Source organism: Myripristis murdjan, chromosome 12 (genome assembly GCF_902150065.1).
Source record: "Myripristis murdjan chromosome 12, fMyrMur1.1, whole genome shotgun sequence".
In the NCBI taxonomy this organism is placed as follows: domain Eukaryota; kingdom Metazoa; phylum Chordata; class Actinopteri; order Holocentriformes; family Holocentridae; genus Myripristis; species Myripristis murdjan.
The window spans coordinates 4,829,242-4,851,044 of record NC_043991.1 but is presented as its reverse complement, the minus strand read 5'-3'; the positions used below and the strand labels follow the sequence as shown (position 1 = coordinate 4,851,044).

The window sequence follows — 21,803 nt, the reverse complement described above, 5'->3', positions numbered from 1 at the left end:
TTGAAAATGAAGACTTTTGTTCCAAAGGGGGAATAACCAAGGGTTGAAAAACAAAAAAAACAACATGTGACCGCCCCTTTAACAAAATGATTGATGGCGGCAAATTAAAACAAATGAGGACATTTGTAACGGGCTGACAAAGCGATCACGTTTGATTTCCACAGACCTGGATCCTCCTCACTTTGGAGACAGTGAATGATGAACGCTGAGTCATGATTTTCCACCCCATCAGGTACAATTCCTCCAAACGGATTTATATTAATTTAGAATAGCAGCCTTGTAGTTTTGATGCCCCCAGTTCCTCAGAAGTAAACTGAAATAGTTCTGCATTACAGAGTTTAATGGCTTTTTTGCAGCAAAGGTTACAGTCACTTTTAAGGACTCGGCTTTAATTTGTTTTCAGAGTTTCCCCTGATGCCCTTTTAATCTTTTAAAGTGGATATTTTCTTGCTGCTCGGTGGCCAAGGCCAGAAAGTGTGAGGAAGAAAAAAGAAATCAGCATAAAACTAAAGTCAGAGTTTGTTGGAAAAGCGTGTACTCTGTGAAAATCTCTCTTAACGAGTCATTTTAGTCTCATGTTCAGTCTTAAAATCTTGTTTTTCTTCCAACAAGGTGATAGATCTGCCAGTGGAATTAGATAATCCAACTTGATTCCAATGCAGTTTCACTTTTTTTAACCCTTAAAATGAGATTAAATGACTTGAGTGAGTATGGAGATTTTTTTTAAATTTTTTTTAGACACACACCTCCTCCAGTCTGTTGTTGGTCAGTTTCCTTCTCATGTCCAGTGTGTTCATATTGAAAAGTGCTTCTCTCTGCAGCTGGAGTTCCTGTCTCAGCTGGTTTTTGGTGTTGCAGCGCCCCTCTGTGGCCAAATAACAGCCATACAAGTGGAGGGGAAAAGGCTCGCTGGCTCTGGATCAGCTCTTGGTTTTTGATTCATCACAGACCCTCTCTCTCTTTTTTTTTTTTAAAAATGTCGTTGTATTGCAAAGTCTTGCAGTAAAACTCTAACACAAACCTGTCTCTGTATGTAGGTTGAACGGAAAGCAATGGTGAGTTATTGATCCAAAAATAAGTGAACTATAAAGTGTGAGTTTGTACAGAATTTTAAAATGAGCTTTTTGCTTTGCCTCGTCATCACATATTAATCAACATGTTCATGTTACAGATGTTCCCATCCGGGTAAATTAATTCAAACTCATTTAAGAAGCCGTGTCATTTCCAGCTCGTCCACTCTGTACCATTTTTAATACATGTGCATCTTATTTTCTTTCTTTTTTTGGCGCAACAAACGACATTTTCTTTTATATTTTGATAAAAAGCAGAGCACCTGGGTCCAACTTCAGCAGGATCATGATTGCTCACATGAGCCTATAGGTGAGAGATAGACCCATATACCAGTTTACTGATACAGTACATGAAGACGATATTGGCCTTATATTACATATTATATATCAGCCAGATAGAGTCACTCACCTCTGATATGATGCAGCATTTTTCCATGACCAATCCATAAAAACAACAAAATCTGATTCTCTTTGCACATTTTATTTGTTCACTTAACTGTTCAGTTATAATATATTTTGCATAAATAAAAATCCATATGTAAAAGGCAGTTGTGTATCCCAGAGTTTCCCTTACCACTGAATATTTGCAGTTTTAGTGTCCTGTGATTTGTTCTGACGAGAATAAAACACTGGTGAGAAACTTTTTGGCACAGAAAAGGTCATTGAAGATACTGAATATTGCCTCATGATATAATATCAGCGGCTTCAGTCTGAAAATATCAGTATCAACCTCCAAAGAGCGTATTAATCGCTCTCGTGTCCAGTTTATTTCCTTTTTTTGCCTTTATAGGTTCTTTGAAATCCCCTCAGCGACCGAGTAAAACCTTGGTGCGACGACTTTTTTCCACTCTGTGTTTTTGTGAGTTCACTTTCCAGCGTTCACAGTCGTCGACTTTTCCTTGGAGGCGTCAGGAGAGCGTCCACAGGCGACTGTCGGACAGACGAGGCCGGGAGCAGGCCAAGGAGGGGGGCCGGGGTCCGAGATTTGGGGTCAAAGGTCGCCCCGGCGGAGAGAATCCCTCAGTCTGCAGGTAAGCAGTCGCTGGTTAAAAGCTCATCAGGGGAGCGGCGGCTCGTGGCTCGGCCGGTCCCTGCAGGCTGACAGCTGCGGGGGTCAGAGGTCACCTGGGCTGTGAGTAGCCGTAGGGCCGCTGCAGGCACAGCGAGCCCTGGTTGGGCAGCGGGTGGCTGTGGTAGTGTTCGATCAGAGCCGCCAGGGAGGGGAAGCTCACCTCGCTGTCCAGAAACACTCGCTGACCCTGCTGAGACATACAGAGGCACGGCATTTCACTAAACCCATCTTTTACATCGTCATTTCATTTACTTGAACTTTTATGTTCAACACTGCTTCATCAAAAAGGCATTTTATAAATGATTTTAACAATTATGTTGCACTGTTTTATATTGGCTGTTGTTCTGACTCTACGATGGAATACTGGGGTTGCTGTAGGAAGAAAAAAAAATCTGAGATTAAAGTCACAAATTTAGTTTTTTTTTTTTTTTTTTTTTTTGGCCTTTTTGGTCAAGAAGCTACAAGTTTGCGAGGTTGGATCAGCCACACAGTGCAGACGCTGCCACTTGCTAAGCCATGCCCACTTCAGGTAATATAACACAACATCTCTGGCTCAGACCAAAAACTGTCTGATTTGGTGATCAGGCTGGAACTGTCTCTATCTTGGTCATAAAAAAAAAAAAAATCTGTATCATGTCATATATTTCATTGTTTATTAGATTTATCTTCATTTTTATTCCAAACAGAGTCAAATAAAATCATGTCTTACCTCCTCAAACAGTCTGTAGTTTCTGGCTTTTCCCAGACTGACATCCCACACCACCAACACCTGCAGACACACGAGGAGGAAATCATATATGCAGATGATATTAACCTGTTGCCTTCTTTTTTATTATTTTATTTTAACTCTGTGACGTGGAAAGGAGTGGACGTATGTTTTGGCTCAGGGTCATATCATTTGGAAATATTTTATTTTAGGAAGAGATTTTGTTCATTTGAAAAGAATCGGCTCATTTAACCTCCCAGAGTCGAACTTTTGACTGGTATTTTTAATTTTCATGTCTTTTGAAAACAGTTTGTTTACCTTTGCGGTTTTGGTGCCGGAGTTTCTGATGCCGTAGAGTCCGTCCTGCGGTGGTGACGAGCTCTCCCTGAACAGCCTGCACACACAAACACACACACACACACACAGATGTAATTATATATGTCTTTATGACTGTTTATACATCTCTTTCTGATTTTAATCTCTGTCTCTCTTTCAGTTTTCAATTTCAATTTCAACCCCAACAGCACCAACATTTCAATTTGGGGGTTTCAAAGCATACAGAGGTGAAATCAACATAAACACAACAAAAAGAGAGAAAATTTTAATAATACAAAATCGGCTAACCAGGGTAAAAGCAATAACTGATCATAAAATAACACTCAAATCCTTAAAGGCCAAACTAAGTCGGCCACTAGAGGGAGCAAACACTCCGCCGGGCAGCAGAGCTTTAGCCGGCTGACGGAAGATTTAGATTTACTGTTTATACATTTACAGGAGAAATATAATAAAATAAGTAGAATAAAAATAAAAAAACTTGTGTCTTACTTTTCCACGCTGCTGGTCTCAGTCGTGTCGATGAACACGGAGTCTGGCAGCTGCACCTGCACAACCACACACACACACACACACACACACACACACACACACACACACATGAACATGAAGGTCAACCACATTGCGGAAAACACAACAAAACTGCAAAATTTGCCAGATAACTGTAAAAAAAAGATTGCATTATATCCTGATGATACTGATTTAAATCTGACAAATCACAACGATAAATGTTAAGAGCAATTAACGAAAATATGAACACAACATGAAACAATTTCAACGTTTTAGGTTCAACTCATTTGTCTGAAAGCAGTTTGTGGTGGAAAAAAGTGAACAGTCCGGAGGATAAATGTGTGCACAAGCTTTGAAAAAAATCAACTTTTATGGAAAAAGAAATGATGAGGGATGTAATTTTGGCTCATGAAACGTGGAACCCAAATGTTGTGTTTATATTTTTTCTTCAGTATAGTTACTTTGTCTTCTGCTGAGGAGCAAATGAGGCCAAAATACAAATAAAGACATTTCAAAAACCTAACAAAAATCAGATTTGGCAGAGTGCGAGCAGAGCAGAGCTCTTCCTCTGAGCGATATGAGGTTGATTTTGTTGTGTGTGTGTGTGTGTGTGTGTGTGTGTGTGTGTGTGTGTGTATGTGTGTGTGTGTGGTGGCAGCGTCTATAAAGCTCTATGAAAAACTCGCGGCAGCACTCACGTTCTCGTAGCCTTCGTCGGATTCGTCCTCGCCGCTGTGGTCCCGCCTCTTCCTGTGGTCGGCCGGCATCTCGTCGCCCGAGGAGCGGAAACTCTGGCCGTCTGGAGACGCTCTTCTGAGGGGAAGGACAGATTTAAAACTGTGGCACCAACTCCACACAATCACAGAAGATCTGCATTCAACTTACATTTAAGTCAGAATAAATAATAATACATATTGTTGTCATGTAGGGCTGGGCGATATATTAATATAATACCAATATTACCCTGATGTGAAACTAGATATTAGGAGTATTATGATTTTGAGCGCAGACATGCCAAAAAACATCTTAAATACAGGATTTTATTCATTCATTATTGTGATCTTTTATTGACTAATTTGATTTAATTGTGTAGAATATGCTGAATGTGTGAAGATGAATGAGAGGTTGTGACACCTTACTAGGGAGCAGCACCTTAATTTCATTGTATTGTTGTTGTTGTTTTCTTAACAATGTAATGACAATGAAGGCACTTTGACTTTTGACTTTAAATATTTAATAAAGAAACCCCAAAATGATTGCTCTCGGCGCTCCTGGTTGTGAATTGCTTTGCTGCACTGGCTATTCCTGTTGGAAAGCAAAAAAATCCACCAGTGGGATGAGATAATCCCGCTTGTTTCCAGTGCAGTTTCACTTGTTTCAGTCTGATTTTGTTCTGGGAAGATGTATAAATGTGTTGAAACAAGGCAGAATAAGGCAGGTCAGCCACTAGGATCAAGAAAATGACACTTGACTCAAGAAAATTTTGAAAACAAGTTGTCTGGCATTGGAAACAACATGGATTATCTCAACCTATTGGCAGATTTTTTACCTTTTATTGAGAAAAACAATATTTTAAGACTTATTAAGATGGACATTTTTGCAGTTTATGTTTGCAGTTTACTTTTTAAAGAAGAATTTGAAAGTGTAAACAGCAGCTATCAGGCAATAAAACCAAAGATCTGATTATCTTTATGAATCAAGACCTGATAGTCTAACAGCGGCATTGACGTTGGTGCAGGAAAAAATTACATCAAAAATCTAATTGCATCAGCCAAGCTAAATCGAACCATGACACCCCCTCTATAGATGGAATCTGGCATTTGGGATTATGTCAAATGGTGATTAGTACCAGTGTGTTGTTTTTCTGGTTTTAAAGGCGTGTGTTGTTTTTCCTCCACCTGCTTGCTCATCATGTCCACGTTACTGATAGCTGTTAACCAAAACCCTCCTCGATGGAAATGTTTTATGAAACCGCCAAAGGTCATCTCTATGGCATCATCACAACATCAATGTCAAGGTCAAAGATATATTTGATTTCGTCTCATATAGAGATTTTGGATGATTTTTGCGATTCAAATTCAGCTGAAGGATTTTTCCTCCGCGGCGTGAGAAAAGTCTCTGTTCTCAGCAAACAAATCGCTGCACTTACGAAACAAAAAATAAAGGAAAAAGAAAGTACCTCAGTCAAGATGAGGCTGTTTTTTTTTTTTTTTTTCTTTTCTTTTTTTGCATTAAGAAAATACGAGGTTTCCGCCGCACAGCTGTGATATTTTTATGATAGTTGTGTTATTCATCATCAGCCACAGAAAAAAAAAAAAAAAAAAAAAAAAAAACAGTGGAGGAAAACGGGTTGATTTAGCGAGGGGGAGGAGAGCGACACTGAAGCCGCACTCTGCATGTTAGTTCATTAAAATCTGCACCTCTTTCACTTTTCTGTGCCCAGAAATCCTGTAAAGTGACGTGTCAGTGAAGTGCACGCGCCCGGCTGCTCTGTGACGTTTCAAACCAAAGAAACCAAAGAGACGAAGGAAGGGAAAGATCTCATGGACAGTGGTTTCCAAACTGCGGCTGAGGGACCACCAGGGTGGCTTCCCCAGCCAAAAGAGAACTATATTAGCCTCCCGGCGATTAAATAGCAACAAGAAAATGTGTTAATGTGACAGTTTTGATTGGAATTTGTTTTATTTATCTCCTCAAAAGTTTTCAGAGGGGATTCCTCAAGTCAAACTCCTCTAAAATGAAGGTTTGTGGTCTTTTTTGGGGGGTTCTGGGGTTCTTGAAATGACAAAGTTTGGGAGCCCCCCGGTTCAGCAGAAAGTTTTATTTCACTCTGCAGTTTTGATTTGAGTTTCATCTGGATAAACGAAGACTGTGTGTGTTCATCAGGATGGGATGCTCGTCTCTGTCAAACTGTGGTGAACTCTGATAAATACGGGGGATTTTAACACCCACGTGCTTTAATGCATGCAGCGAGGAAAACCTGTTTGAATATTTTCTGTCTTTCTCTTCAGACGTCAGAAGAGACAAACGGATTTGACAAGAAGTAAAGATGTTTTTTCCTCTTTTTGTTTTTTTCTTTTTTCTGTTGCATCACATTGGGTAAGGGGTGTGAATTCACGGCCCAGCAGAGATTCACAGTTCACTAGTTGGCGATTCAATAAAAAAAAAAAAAAAAAAAAAATTAGAGAGGCGTTAGCCTATTTGAGCAGTTGAATTCTGTCTGAGTTTGTAAACTATGATTTGAGTCACTGATTTGATGCAGTACTTTTAGCCAAAATGTTATATCCATCAAATAAACATGAAAAAAAGTTAAAAAAGGATTTTCTTCTGAGATCTAAAAACATACAGAAATAATTTGCCATTATTCTAATTAAAAAAAAAAAAAAAAAAAAAAAACACTGCCATGTTGCACTGTATAGTGTCCTGTTAGATCACCACAATGTTATTTTCTTTCTTTTTTCTTTTTTTGTAAAAATTGTGAATTGGGTCTTATGTTCTTTTTCAGGCTGAAGTTAAGAGTCTTTGATCCTGTTTCTGGCTTTCAGCAGATCGATGCGGTCGTATCGTCAGAGTTACGATGAAGGAGCCGGTAAACCGCCATGCAGATGTTTTGTTTGCGTACGTTTCTGAGTGAACTTACTGAATGGAGCGTCCTGCTGCTGCTCGGGGTTTGGCCGCCGGCATCGGGGGTTTGCCGGTGGGCGGCGGCGGCTTCTGCATCGGCGGCTTCCCGGGCAGTCCGGGTTTGAGGTGAGGAGAGAGGGGCGGGAGGGAGGAGGGGGGAGGCGGGTGAGAGGAGGAGGGAGAAAGGTGAGGGGAGGGGGGAGAAAGGTGAGGGGAGGGGGCAGGGAGGGGAGGGGAGTGGAGAGGGAGGTGAGGCGAGGGCGTCGGGCTGAGCGTCGGAGGGTCTGATCTGTGATACCCCCCGGGGTTAGGGGGAGGGAGGGCCGGGGGGGTCGGTTTGACACTGTGGCGGGTGTTGCCAGGTGACCGGTTTCCCCCGGCGACAAGGTGGGGGCGGCCTGGACCGTTCAGCATCATCCTGCTCTCCAGCTGGTCGCAGATGGGCAGAGTGGCGGGGGACTGGATCGTCACGACCGGCGGGGTCCTGCGGTCCCTTGGGTCGGTCCCGGGCGCCGGCACCGACGCCATCCGACCCGGCAGCGGCCGCTTGGCGCTGGAGGGCGGCGGGGGAGGAGGGGTGAGCGACGACGGGGATTTCTGCAAATGGGGGGCGAAGGGGAGCGGCGGGGGCGGGCCTTTGACGGCGGCGTCCTTCAGGTTGGAGTGGGGCGGGTAAGGCGGCGGCGTTTTCTTGGGGACCGGGCTGGAAGGAGCTTTGCCATGCTGCGGGACGGGAGGGGGCAGGCCTTTGTGGAAAGCGGCGTTGGTGGAGTCTTGGCGGTGCTGGAGCGGTGACGGGACGGGGGGAGGGGGGTACGAGGGGGGCGGTCCCGTGGGTCGACCTGCAGCCATGACGAACACGAAAAATCAAAATTAGTGCACAAAAACAGCAAATCAAAAACTGATAAAACATGAAGTGAACTCAATGCATAGCCTATCTGAGCAAGTGTGTGTGTGTGTGTGTGTGTGTGTGTGTGTGTGTGTGTGTGTGTGTGTGTGTGTGTGTGTGTGTGCGCGCATACGGCACCTGTGGATGTTGGTGAGCAGTCACCGTCAGGCTTCAGGTAGTCCTCCTCATCGTCATCATCCTCATCCTCAATGTAATCTGTACAAAGAGAAACGTGTCAGTGTGTGTTTTGGTTCTCTCTCTCTCTCTCTGTGTGTGTGTGTGTGTGTGTGTGTGTGTGTGTGTGTGTTAAGCCAGCCTTACCATCCTCTGCATTATCGATGGGGTGTTTAATTTCCATCGGCCTCTCAATGGATCCATAGAAACTGTCGGCGTCAGAATCTGAATCACTGCAGAAACAAAGAAAATACTTTTTTATTTTTATTTTTTTTACTTTAATTGATAATTTCATATCGAGGAGCTGCAGATAAAAAACTATTTGAAATTTGTAGGACATTTGATTCAAACAAAAACTTTTGAGTGCATTGGAAAGGCTCTACAGGTTCATAAAAGTTTTTGAAGGACGTTAATGATCTTTCATCTGAAGTATAGACACATGAAATAACACAAACTGACAGATAACCTAAAATGAGTTCATAAAAAAAACAAAAAAACAAAAAAACAATAAATCTAAAAAAGTGCATAATCAGTCATAAACAAAAGATCAGGCGAAGAAACCAAAAAGTTTCAGACTGGAACTGTTTAAATCCCGTTTCCTTCCTAAATTAAGTTGGACAGGTTGCAGACAAACATGTTTCTCAGACAATAGAGATCAGCTGACAGGCGTGACGTGATCAATATCCTGCGCATGGAAAGATACAGCAGATAAAAATAGATGACAGCTTGACGGCTGCTCGTGGTTTTTCCCACCAGCCTCTCTGTGCGTAAGAAACGCCTCTTGATCTCAGATGATTTAGAGAAACCGATGCAGGTCAATCCCGCTCGCCGTCTGAGTCACGGCTTCCTGCGGCCCAACGGCTCTCACAGCCTGATGCACCGCCAGGAACCATCCTGCTGCGCGGTTTGCTTCACACCTTCTCTCTTTTTGTTTTGTTTTGTTTTGTTAGTTTTGTCTTTGACTCAAGAGCAACTTTTCCAAGCATTTATGATCCTCTTAAGCAAACTGCTGCTTTTCATTTGCTGAATTAAAAACCATTAACAATAATTTTCTGCTATTGGCAACTTTACTTTACCCACAAAGATGATATCATCTCCTACATGCAAAGTGTCAGTATATTCAATTATTTAGTGTTTTGATCTACTTGTTAGGTAGTTACAAAGGTTTAAGGAAGCTACTATTCTTCCAATCTGCACTGACAAACAGAATTAATCCATTATAAAATTAGACTGCCTCTTTTTAACTGTAATATATATTTCAGAAACCTGCTTCTCTAACCGCAGTCCCGCTACAACTTGTGTTTTATATTTTGGGAAACTGTCGTATTTGTTGAATCAAATTTTCTTCCATTCACGTCTTGACATTTCTATCGGATGCATCAGGGTTTCGTTGCCATGTGGTTGATCGTTATGTTTGAAAGGGCGCTGCACCCACGTCTCGCTCCGTGCACAGAGAAATGATCTGATTTTGGAGCAGGGTCTCCCGACCTTCAACCCCCGCAGGATCCGCTCTCGCCTCGCAGAAATTAGTCACGGGCCACAAGACAAACTGTTTACCGAGAAACTGTTTTACACCAAGCTGACGTACTGTTCCTCTGCGGATGTTTTACTGCAGTAGAAGTAGAAGTACTGTTCCTCTGCTGATGTTTTACTGCAGTAGAAGTAGAAGTACTGTTCCTCTGCTGGTATGTGACTGCAGTAGAAGTAGAAGTACTGTTCCTCTGCTGGTATGTGACTGCAGTAGAAGTAGAAGTAGTGCAGTAAAAATCTCCTGCAGTAAAAGTCCAAAGTGTCTCATTTCAAATGTCCTGGCAGTAAAAGTGACTGAGCTCCTTTTTCCAAACAGTAACTGTGTTAGCTGGGATCTTTTCCATGCAGTTAGAAAAGGAGGAGAGAACACGCTGCACACTGCATGCTTTTAAAGGGACATTACACTCAAACTGAAGTGAGGACCCTGTAGACTCAACTGACAAAATGTGGACAAAGCTCATGATATGATGGTTGAGTCTGCATGATTTGGGCTGCATGTTTGCATGAATTCACTGCAAAAACTGAAAAATCTTACCAAGAATATTTGTCTTACTTCAAGTCAAAATGTCTTATTTCTAGTCAAAATATCTCATTACACTTAAAATAAGACATGCTCGCCTCAGAAGTAACTTGTTTTTAGACAATTTTCACTTGTTTCTAGTGAAAATTCACTTGAAACAAGTGAAAATTTGCTTGTTTCATTGGCAAAATTTGCCATTGGAACAAGTGAAAATTCACTTGAAACAAGTGAATTTTCACTAGAAACAAGTTCTTTCTTAGGTGATCATGTCTTATTTTAAGTGTAATGAGATATTTTGGCTAGAAATAAGACAAATATTCTTTGTAAGATTTTGAGTTTTTGCAGTGCTGTGCTATATAAATAGAGTTGAACTGAATTTGTCAAGATGCTGTTAAGTTCCTGTGAGAGTATAAATGGGCTGAATGAGAAACTACAGGCCGGTGTCTCGTGCATCAAAAATAATCTCAGGTGAGAATAGCGGTCGTGAATTCTAAATTATGATGCAACAGATGCATCGTGCACAGAGAAGCTGAGCCTGAGAGTGCCGCTGATTCTTGATGTAAATTAGCTGAGAAATTTCACATGCAAAGTGTTAAAGATGACCGAGGTGACGCTGCTGGGAAGGCTCTCATCTTAGTCAGAAAGGAGAAGTGTGGGCTTGTCTGAAGGAAGGAAGGAAGTGGATGAAGGTGACATGTCCACATGTTCACAGCATTTTTTCCACTCTGATTTTTTGCATTTCATCCCATATCACAAACTACACAACACATGGAGATGACAGATTCGATTTTACTGTAATTTCATGAGATTTTCCAGAACTGACCTCGGGATGAGTGACTCTCTCCGGTCGTTGTAATGATCGATCTCCCTCCGCAAGTATCGCATCCATTTCTGTAAGACAGGAACACCGATGGAACAGGGGCTTGTATGTGTATGTGTGTGTGTGTGTGTGTGTGTGTGTGTGTGTGTGTGTGTTTGTGTGTGTGCATGCTTGTATGTGACAAAATATGAATGTATGTGCATGTGCAAAAGTGTAGCCTTCATTCATATGTGGGAATATCATCTTTAGCGTCATTAGCGTGATCCAATCACATGAAAGCCAATCAAATCAAATAAAAAAAAAAGGCTCTTATTAATCAAACAGACTCTTCATTGGCTGCCTAAATCAGGCTAATAGACTTGGGTGTATGTTGAATTCTTTTGCACATACTGATGAATTGTTGTTCCTCTGCACAAGTGACTGAGCAAGAATTAAATTGACATACCAAATTATTTTGATAAAATTAAATGTAAAACTAGTCAGATGACACACTTTCAAGACAAATGTCTATTCATTTTGGCTGATGAAAAATATTCTCCATGAGTAAATGTTTGCTATTTGAGCTGAGAAGTGAATTTTGGACATTGTGTTCATGTCTTTGTGGACATTTAATTATGTATAAAAGTATTTATAAGCTCCTCACCCTCCTCTCGTCCTCGCTGGCCGCAGAGAAGAACCATGTCCTGTGTTTCTTGCTGAAGTGGACGATCTTGAAGGGAAACACGTTGCTGGATGTCGTCTCCTCTGCCGCCCTCATCACCCTGCAGGGGGCGATCAACATCGATAAAAAAATTAATAAAACTCCTGAGACGGTTAAAGTTCCCCTCCAGTCATTAATGAAGCCCCTAGAAAGCCCCTAAAATCATCTCTGTCCATCAGCCTCGCCCTCTTTCCCTGGCGATGGATTTACACACAGCTGCGTTATAATGGGTCATGATGGACGGAGGATGCTCTGACCTGTTGTAACCGTTGAGAGAAAACGCCCCCTGTGGGGAAGGAGAGGTACTGCTCTTGAAGTAGTAGACGCAGCCTTTGTGGATGATGATGTATCGCAGCGGCCCTGCAGCACAAAACAGACGACAAGGAGAAAGTCTGTCAGCGTGGAGTTTGGTGTCACTTCACCACAGTGGAGCATGTTTTTATATATGGTACACTTCATTTTTTGAATGGTGATTAACGCACACTGTCCCTTCTCATATAAACAATAAAATAACATCAACCCTTTATCGGGCAAGTGACTATTTCTGGTCATTTCAGAAATGTTACATATCACGCCCATCCCCTGTCTCAGTTAGTTCAATAATCATTTGGTCTTCACCCAGCCAATCAGCAAAGATCGCTCTACATCCCAGGTCACATGATTGTGGCATTTGACCAATCTCATTGGCTTTGATTTTCTATAGGAAAATGAAATTTTTTGAAAAATTTTATAAAAGTAATAAAGTCATGTCATGTTCACTAATAACAGTCTAGGGTTGTTTTTTTTGAATTTCAAAGTATTTCAATGAGTGCCCTATAAAGGGTTAATATTCAATTTGTGTTGTTGAGGTGATTCAAAAATAATTTTTCCCCTGTGGGACGATTCACTTCAGTCGGAGTTTGTAAATCACAGCTCGACTCAGTGATTTGATTCAGTGCATTTGGCCAAAATGTTTATGTCCATTGATAAACATGTGCGATAATCTAAGATTATCCTGTTTTGCTATTTGAAAAAAATGAGATGACAGAATTACTTTAATATCATTTTTAACTAAAAAAAAAATTCAAAACAAGTTGAAAGTCATAGTATCCTGTTACATCAACACAAGATTACGGTGCCTTGCGTAAGTTTTCACACCCCTTGGACTTCAAAATGATTTTTACTGATTTGAGTAACACAGCATGCATGCTGCTGTGAAGCTGCAAAATACTTGTGGTTGTGACACAAACACTAATAAAGGCAAAAAAGCAGACATCTGGTGCAATCTGAAGAATCTTTTTGTCTTTTGTCAGAATCTCCTCTGACAAAAGCTCAATCTCAGTCGGATTAGATGAAGACCATCTGCGAACAGCGATTCTCGATGCAAAGCATTTCATTTTGGTTGAGTAACTGCTCAGGATTCAACATCGCTGTGTGTGTAATAATCAGAAACAACAGACATCAGAACGGCTTTGTTGGCCAGGCAGAGGGGAGCATCCACAAAAAGAGCCGTGTGATGAAACAAAAACTAAATCTGTGATGATCCACTCACATTTCATGAGGCTGAACTGGCTGCCTCCCTTCTTGTGGAGGTATCCCGACGTGGACACTCCTCCCGGCATGGTGAGGAGGTTCTGCGCCCCGATGGCTCGCATCGGCATCGGCCAGCAAACCTCTGGAGACGCCATGGTTCTGCCGGAGAGGAGAGGAGACAAGGAGACGAGGAGAGGAGGTTAGGAAACACTAGACAATATGGAAAGACTATCATTCTGCTGGAGAGGAGAGGAGATGAGAAGAGGAAACAAGGAGAAGGGAGGAAACCAGGAGAGGAAACAAGTGAAGGAGAGAAGATGAAGGCAGGAGAGGAAACAAGCAGAGAAGAGGAAATGCGGAAAGGAGAGGTAAGCAGGAGAGGAGGGGAAACCAGGAAAGCAGAGAAGAGGAAACAAGGAGACAAGAGGAGAGGAGAGGAGAGGAGGTTAGGAAACACTAGACGATATGGAAAGACTATCATTCTGCAGGAGAGGAGAAGAGATGAGGAAAGGAAACAAGGAGAGGAGAGGAGAGGAGGTTAGGAAACACTAGATGATATGGAAAGACTATCATTCTGCAGGAGAGGAGAAGAGATGAGGAAAGGAAACAAGGAGAGGAGAGGAGAAAAAACAAGAAGAGAAGATGAAGGTAGGAGAGGAAATAAGAAGAAAAGAGGAAATGAGGAAAGGAGAGGTAAGCAGGAGAGGAGAGGAAACAATGAGACAAGAGGGGAGGAGAGGAGAAGAGATGAAAGATGAGGAGAGGAAAGGAGAGGAAAGAAGAGGTGAGGAAACAAGGAGAGGAGAGAAGAGGAGAGGAAACAAGTGAAGGAGAGAAGATGAAGGTAGGAGAGGAAACAAGGAGAGAAGAGGAAATGAGGAAAGGAGAGGAAAGCAGGAGAGGATAGGAAACAATGAGACAAGAGGGGAGGAGAGGAGAAGAGAGGAAAGACGAGGAGAGGAGAGGAGAGGAAACAAGGAGAGGAGAGAAGAGGGGGAGGAAACAAGGAGACAGGAGAGGATGTGGTTTGGAAATCAGGAGGAGACATAATCAGATTATGGGCTCTGATGGCTCACACAGATTACACAGTTCAACAGAATTTAACACAAAGGCGATGACAACAGAAGAGGTGCGTACACACACACACACACACACACACACACACACATAAACATGGCTGTATGCAGCATTAAGCTTTGACCTAATCATTTCCATCCAACATAACTGACCCTAACCCTCCAGTGACCTGCAAAGTGTCAGTTTCGTTGGCCACGTGTGTGTGTGTGTGTGTGTGTGTGTGTGTGTGGGTGTGTGTGTGTTTCCTGCCAGTGCCCATTCAGTAATGTTGTGACTCATATTGACGTCAGTGGCACTGAGATGGGCAGAGGGCAAACCAGACAGACCAGAGTGTCAGTATCCAAAATTACACGTCATGTTACAAATCCTGCATGTGGTTTCTGTCTGATGCACCACCACAAGGTGACTGACGGATTCCACATTTCCAGTAATTATTCGTATTATTATTACTGTCATGGGATTCTGACAACCGCCAAAATAGTCTTTCTTTACGATTGAATATTGCAATGTGGAAAAACGCAGCACACCGACAGCGTGTGAGTTGCTGGAGTCAGCTGATTGAAAGAACGCGGGCCCTTCTTCACACCTCTGTGAAACAAGGAGAAAAGAAACAAAGACTTCCTGTCCCCGCAGGACGCCGCCAAACACAAACTGGTGAGTGGAACGGGTTAAAAAAAAAAAAAAAAAAAACACGAGCAGATATACGTTTTTTTAAGAATGAGTACACAGTTTCCTTCACAGAGTTTATTTATATCACCCAAAGAGAGAGAGAGAGAGAGAGAGAGAGAATGACGTTTGATTCTCCACTGACCTGCTCTGAACCTCTGACCCTGGCACTGCCTGGCTTTTACATTTCTTACATTTCAACACTTAAACATCTTATATTCTCAGGCCACTTTATTGTATATACTTAGCCCTTTTTGTATTTAGTGTATACATTTCACATTTTCAGTCTCTATTGTATATACTTTTAATTATAATTTTATTTTATTTTTTTTTAATTTTATTTTTATTATATTTTTTTGTTTTTATTGATGATGCTGCTGTAACGTGTGAATTTCACAGTCTGGGATCAATAAAGTATACCTATCTATCTATATCTATCTTTTATTTATTTTATTTATTTATTTTTTTTTTCAGATTTGGCCAACTTTGATCAAACTTTGCCTGATCTCTGGAAGCCGCATCTTTTTCCACAAGTGGTCCAGCAAGTCAGAGCCGATCAGGTTTCTCTTTCCAAAATCCAGAAACAAAATGAAATCCCTCCCTCCTAATTTGCATAATTTGCTTCAACCTGTCCTCCAGGTGTGCGTCTCAGTCGGCGGTGGCCCTCCTCGGGTGCCGCTTACCTCCCGTTGAGCCTCCTCTTGACGCTCTGCACGGCGGCGCTGGCGGCGGAGGTGAACGTCGGCAGGTAATCCATGATGCCGGGACGAAAGCGGAGGCTTCAGATGGAGGAGAAGCAGAATGTGGCGCTCGGACGGACGGAGGCTTCTCTCATCTTCTGGTCAAGTTTTCATTTTCTTTTTTTTGTCGGAGAGGGATTTGTCGTCTAAACTCCTGCCTCCTTCTGGCTCTTACTTTTGGTTTCTCTCGTTTTGTCTCTCCCCCCTTTCTTTTTCATTTTCTCCTTCTGTCTGATGTCGATCCATCTCTCTCTCTCTCTCTCTTTATGATTCCTATCTCTCTCGCTCTTACTCGCACATAAACACACTCATACACAGAATCTGTACTTACACACACACTCACACACACCCAGAAACTTCAATGCAAATATGCACACACTCACACACAACCCTCCCCCACACATGCAGACTTCTGCGCACACACACACACACACACAGACACACACACACACTGAGGCACAGCCATTGGTTCAGACAGGAAACACAAAATGCCCAGGGTCCAAAGGAAGCCTCCAGTTTCCTGAGCACTTGTTCACTACTGCTAATAGCTGTGTGTGTGTGTGTGTGTGTGTGTGTGTGTGTTTGAGAGTGAGTGTGTGTGTGTGTGCACAAGTGAGCAAGAGAGAGCAAAAGCATGTGCAGGTGTGGGTGTGTTTCTGCATGCACATCTGTGTGAGAGTCAGTGATTGAGACAGAGAGGATGTTTGAGTGTTTGTGTGTGTGTGTGTTTATGCATGCATGCATGTGTGGGTGGGTGGTAGCAAGAGACACAGCGAGCGTGTGTGTGAGTAAGTGTGTGTGTGTGTGTGTGTGTGTGTGTGTAGGTGGGTGGTTGCACGAAATCACAGGGTTTAGCAGTAATTGAGATTGAAAATGAGGCATGTCTTCAGAAATTAAAACTAATGTGCTGTAGCTAATGTGAGAGGAGAGCTTAACTACAATGAGTGTGTGTGCGCGCGCGCGCGTGTGTGTGTGTGTGTGAGTGAATGTATGAGAGAGAGAGAGAGAGAGAGAGAGAGCAAGAGCACAGTAGTCAAAATAAACATCAAGTCAAATCCTTCATCATCTCATGTGTTTATGCTGAACTTCCAGTCTATCAACAAACTGAGAGAGAGAGAGAGAGAGAGAGAGGGAGGGAGGAAGGAAAGAGGGAGGAGGAGATGGAAGGCAAAGGGAGGAGAAGACAGGGTGAAAGATGGAGGAGAGAGGAAAGAAGGTCATCGGTGTGAAGGAGGACAGAAAGTAAAGCAGGAAAGGATTTGACCTTTATTTAACCTGGAAACCCCCCTGAGATAAAATCTCTTTTCAAGGCCGACCTGACACGCCATCACAAGGCTGCAAAATAATACAATAATAATATAAATATAATAATAAATAAAAGCAAAGAAAAAGTAAAATAAAAAATAAAAAAGGAGGTAAAGTCACCAACCAGCCACATGAAGGTAAATGTCCACCATCAGCGCCCACGTTTTGGTGTCATTACATTTTATTGTGAAAGTACTATCACTTTTTATGTTAGTGGCGCGAGGATACGACGCATATTCCTGCAGATGCTGCCTGCCGGATCTACTTTCCATCTGAAAATGGGTACCAGGACTTGTTGCTCTTTACATTGAATATAATCCACTGCAGATGTGTTTATTTGCACTAAAAGTGTTTGTTTGTTTGTTTGTTTGTTTAATCTATGGAGGTTCCAGTTTTCCATCAGCAGGATAAAGTCCTCCACATGAGTTTTCCTGAAAGCAGCAGCACTGTTGGGTTTTTCAATTGGGGCACTCCTTCCTCCGCCAGGGAAAATAGTCCCCGGGGAAACGTTTTGCTTCCCACAGCCGATCATCAGCTGCAGCATTACACATCATAAGGCGGCTGCTTCAACCAAAAACGTGAAAATGGATGGATTTTGATTACATGTCCCATAAACATCTCCTGATAAACATTATTTATGGGCGTAAACAAACTTGCACCCCATTTGCTTCTTGTTGAAATCTGAGAGAGAGAGTCTGGCAAATAAATATCAAGAAACTACAACAAAAACATGTTACAGTGCTTTATGTTTCATCACAGTGAGCTGACGCCCTGCTGGCAAAAAACACAATGTTGAGTCTTGCTCCGAGAATGTGGAGGGGAAAAGAGAGAGAGAGAGAGAGAGAGAGAGAGAGAGAGAGAGAGAGTTTGGCGTGGAAAGGAGGGAAAGTGGAAAGCAGATAAGATGTCGAGGCAACGGGGAGTTGAGAGAAAAATGCCTCAGACGCAATCAATCAGCAGGGTGGTACCGTAAGTTGTTGCTGACCTCGCCGTGCCCTGTGTGTGTGTGTGTGTGTGTGTGTGTGTGTGTGTGTGTGTGTGAGAGAGAGAGAGAGAGAGAGAGGGGGACTTCAAGAGGACATGAAAGACTGTAACTAGTAGCGTCTTTATCGCTGCCTCTCCTGTTTGATGTTTATTCTCAACTGATAACCCTCCCCCGCACACACACACACACACACACACACACACACACACATGCGCGCTGACAGATAGATAGCTGCCATTCAACATACGGATGAGGTTACAGTTAACGAGCCTCCATCTGTGTCGCGGGCTGCTTATCGTCCACACAAAGGATTTCCTTTAAAAAAAGAAAGTAAAAAAAAAGAAGAAGAAATTGCCTGTTTGGTCGGACTTACAGCAGAGAGAGAGAGAGAGAGAGAGAGAGAGAGAGAGAGAGAGAGAGGCGGGCGGCCGGCAGCAGGCGCAGCGCTGGAACAATATTGTGGTGTGTGTGGATCGTCCACTCAGCATTTATCATGTTTTTTAGGGGAAGCGGAAGACCCTTTTCCTTTTTTTCCCTCCTCCTCCTCCTCTTTCACTGAGGGAGCAGGAGGGAGGGAAGGCTGCGGCCGCATCAAAACGCATTTTGATACACAAAAAAAGAAAAAGAAAAAGTACAAAAAGGCGCAGTCAAAAGTATTAATCTATTTGAAACAGTGTCAATACTCGCAAAACTGATACCTGCAATATTTCATTTTAGATTTAATCAACAATTCATTCTTTCTCAGAGTCCATTCAGAGCAAAGCGAGTCCGAAAAAGGTCCGAAAATAAAGTTTTATTTCCCTGATTCACTGATTTGTACCGCCGCTCCCTCTCCTCATTCACTCTGCAGCTCGCTCGCCCGACGCTGCTCCCTCCCTCTCTCTCTGGTGCTCTCGATTCCCTTGTGCTCTCTTTCTCTTCTTCTTTTTTTTGGTTCTAAATGTGTTGGGAAGCTGACAGCAAAGTCTAATTTTATTTTTAACGTCATCAAATGAAGATAAATTTCCTCCCCTCGTGCCCTCTCGCGGTCGGCGTCGTCTTCGGTCTGATTGTCGGCTTTGTGTGACGTCGGGTTGATGCTGGTTCTCCTTCTTCGTCCTTTAGTCTCTTCTTCGGTGTTCAAATCTCGTTTTTCTTTGAACAACTGAAAAAAAAATCTGCAAGTAGGATGAGATAATCCCATTTGGTTCCATGACTCTTGATTAGCATTGGACAAAAGTGGGATTATCTTATACTACAGGCAGATTTTTAACACTCAAAATGAGACTAAATGACTTGATGAAACAGAATTTTTTTTTTTTTTTTTGCAGCATGACCTTTGCTGTTCAGACTTTGACCTTTATCGTTTTGACCAACAGGAAAGTGAAAGCAGCAAATGGTTCAGTTGCAGTTAATATTGTTATTTTTTTCATCGCTTGGTCGAGGTGTTAACCTCCACACTCATCCTCTCAGCCCAGCTCTCATGTTATTCAAGCAAATGTTCCCAAATTTAGTGAAACTGCTCTCACTGTGAGACACATCAGTCAATGATACAGACCAGATCTCACGGTTTGTCCCGCCGCAGACACCGACCCCGACACCCGCAGCTCCATTTGGCCCCAAACGTGACTTTAAGAAGCAGCGGTGCTTAGAAACTGCGTGGAAAACTTAACACCAACATGACCGCTGCTAATGGTATTTCTCTTTTATTCATATTTTTAGATACACTGCAAAAATTCAAAATCTTACCAAGAATGTTTGTCTTATTTCAAGTCAAAATGTCTTATTTCTAGTCAAAATATCTCATTACACTTAAAATAAGACACGATCACCTCAGAAGTAACTTGTTTATAGACAATTTTCAAGTTTGTTTGTTTTAAGTGAAAATTTACTTGAAACAAGAAACAAATTTTGCCAATGAAACAAGCAAATTTTCACTTGTTTCAAGTGAATTTTCACTTGAAACAAATGAAAATGGTCTAAAAACAAGTTACTTCTGAGGTGATCATGTCTTATTTTAAGTGTAATGAGACATTTTGACTAGAAATAAGACAAATAATCTTGGTAAGATTTGGAGTTTTTGCAGTGCAGAATAAAGGAAGATACCAGCACTTTATGGGCAGAATAAGGAGGATCTCAATCACCACTTTTGAGCCACTAGAAGTGTGTGCCGGTGTGAGACCCGACCTTCTGTCTGGATCTTCTTGTTTGGGTGTGTGTCGCTCCCAGCCAATCACAGCGCAGCACGGTGCCACATCGATAGCACCACATCCAATAGGAAGCTGTGCAAAAAACACGGACGTGGAAAAAAGGGAAATCGAGTGAGGAGAAACGCTGAGCGGACAAAGCTCGATCCGCAGAGAGAGGGAATCTGGGCTTGGCTTTCACTGAGGGAGAGGAGGATGAATGTTTTTTTTTTTTTTTCCTAGAATGGTGAAGGACTGTTTTAAATTTTGGATGGTCATTTCATTCCATCGCGTCCTCGCCGAACCAGGGAGGAGGGGCCAACTTCCAAACAGGAGACCGGGGCTCATTTTGATGAAATGATTCATTTCTAATTTTGGAATGAAACTAAATCTTATTTGGTGCAAATAATTTACATATACAGGCCATAATCCCAATCCCTCAAAACATCTGATTCTGTAAGATTGCAGTCACATTTGCTGGCAGTGGGACTTTATTTTGGAAAGGAGTCCAGTGGAGGTTTTTTTTTTTTTTTTTGAACCCTCTGACCCGTGTGAGCGTCTCCGTCCTGAACTCTGCTGCCGTTTTTGAGCCAGAGATGCTAATCAGAGCGCCGCCGCCGCTGCCAGGAAGGGAAGCTCGGCAAAGAGTTTCCCCTCCTGGCTGCTCGCATACCGGGCTCATTCAAACACACTTCCTCCCTGCGCACACACACACACACACACACACACACACACACACACACACACACACACACACACCAGAAAACAATGCATAGCTTCGAGAGCGGTTTAAACCTGACATCCACGTTTCCCTGCTGTGTGTTCAGCCTTAAATCCCCTCGTTACGCTGACAGGATCTTTTCGGTGCTGTTGGGGAATTTTGGCTGCGTAAAGCACTTCCTGTGGGTGTGGCATGTGGGCGTGGCCAGCTTGGACCGGCGACTGCCTCCATTAGCACTGCTGGACCAAAAACTAAAGACGCCTTAGTGCCAAAACTTAAAACTTGACTGGGTTGGAAGTATTTTTTCCCTCTAAAAACACATTCTGTAGTCTTTAGTCTTTATTTGGATCCTGTTGGCTTCCAGAAAGCAGCTGCTAATTTTCCTACACTGGATGCAAAACAGCTACGATAAAAACACGCAATAATTAAAATCACACTGTCGATGACACAGAAAGACAAAAGCAAGTCAAATGTAAAGATCATGAAAAATTCAGACTAAAATCACAATAATATTTATAAGAAATTCATCAGGTTTTGATGAGTTAAACTATTCAAAATAATCTAATCTGCTTAACTCAGTCATTCTAATCTGTATAAAAATGATTTTTAATGTCCTCTTGCTGCGATTTGATCAGCTGAGTCATTACTATTTCTTATCATTACTAATTCACGACCTCTGCCCTT

The 21,803-nt window shown here is 42.4% G+C and overlaps 1 protein-coding gene across 1 annotated transcript; it reads right to left on the bottom strand.

Annotated features, from left to right (window-relative positions):
* Positions 1 to 1,623: 1,623 nt before the first annotated feature.
* On the bottom strand, positions 1,624 to 16,016 carry sh3bp2 (SH3-domain binding protein 2). Its single transcript, XM_030065947.1, has 14 exons — positions 15,887 to 16,016; positions 13,480 to 13,619; positions 12,206 to 12,308; positions 11,892 to 12,009; positions 11,252 to 11,319; positions 8,526 to 8,611; positions 8,343 to 8,420; positions 7,644 to 8,157; positions 7,332 to 7,520; positions 4,390 to 4,504; positions 3,674 to 3,729; positions 3,167 to 3,242; positions 2,852 to 2,911; positions 1,624 to 2,329 (listed from the first exon to the last, which is right to left on the bottom strand). The coding sequence occupies exons 1-14, from the start codon at positions 15,958 to 15,960 to the stop codon at positions 2,192 to 2,194; spliced, it is 1,815 nt and encodes a 604-aa protein (XP_029921807.1). The 5' UTR covers positions 15,961 to 16,016; the 3' UTR covers positions 1,624 to 2,191.
* Positions 16,017 to 21,803: the final 5,787 nt, after the last annotated feature.

Coding starts and splice junctions, on each gene's coding strand:
- sh3bp2 (XM_030065947.1), bottom strand. CDS start 15,960: ATGGATTACCTGCCGACGTTCACCTCCGCCGCCAGCGCCGCCGTGCAG. Junction 12,309..13,479: donor CCAGTTCAGCCTCATGAAAT/GTGAGTGGATCA, acceptor TTTGTGCTGCAG/GGCCGCTGCGATACATCATC. Junction 8,612..11,251: donor AGAGAGTCACTCATCCCGAG/GTCAGTTCTGGA, acceptor TTGTTTCTGCAG/TGATTCAGATTCTGACGCCG.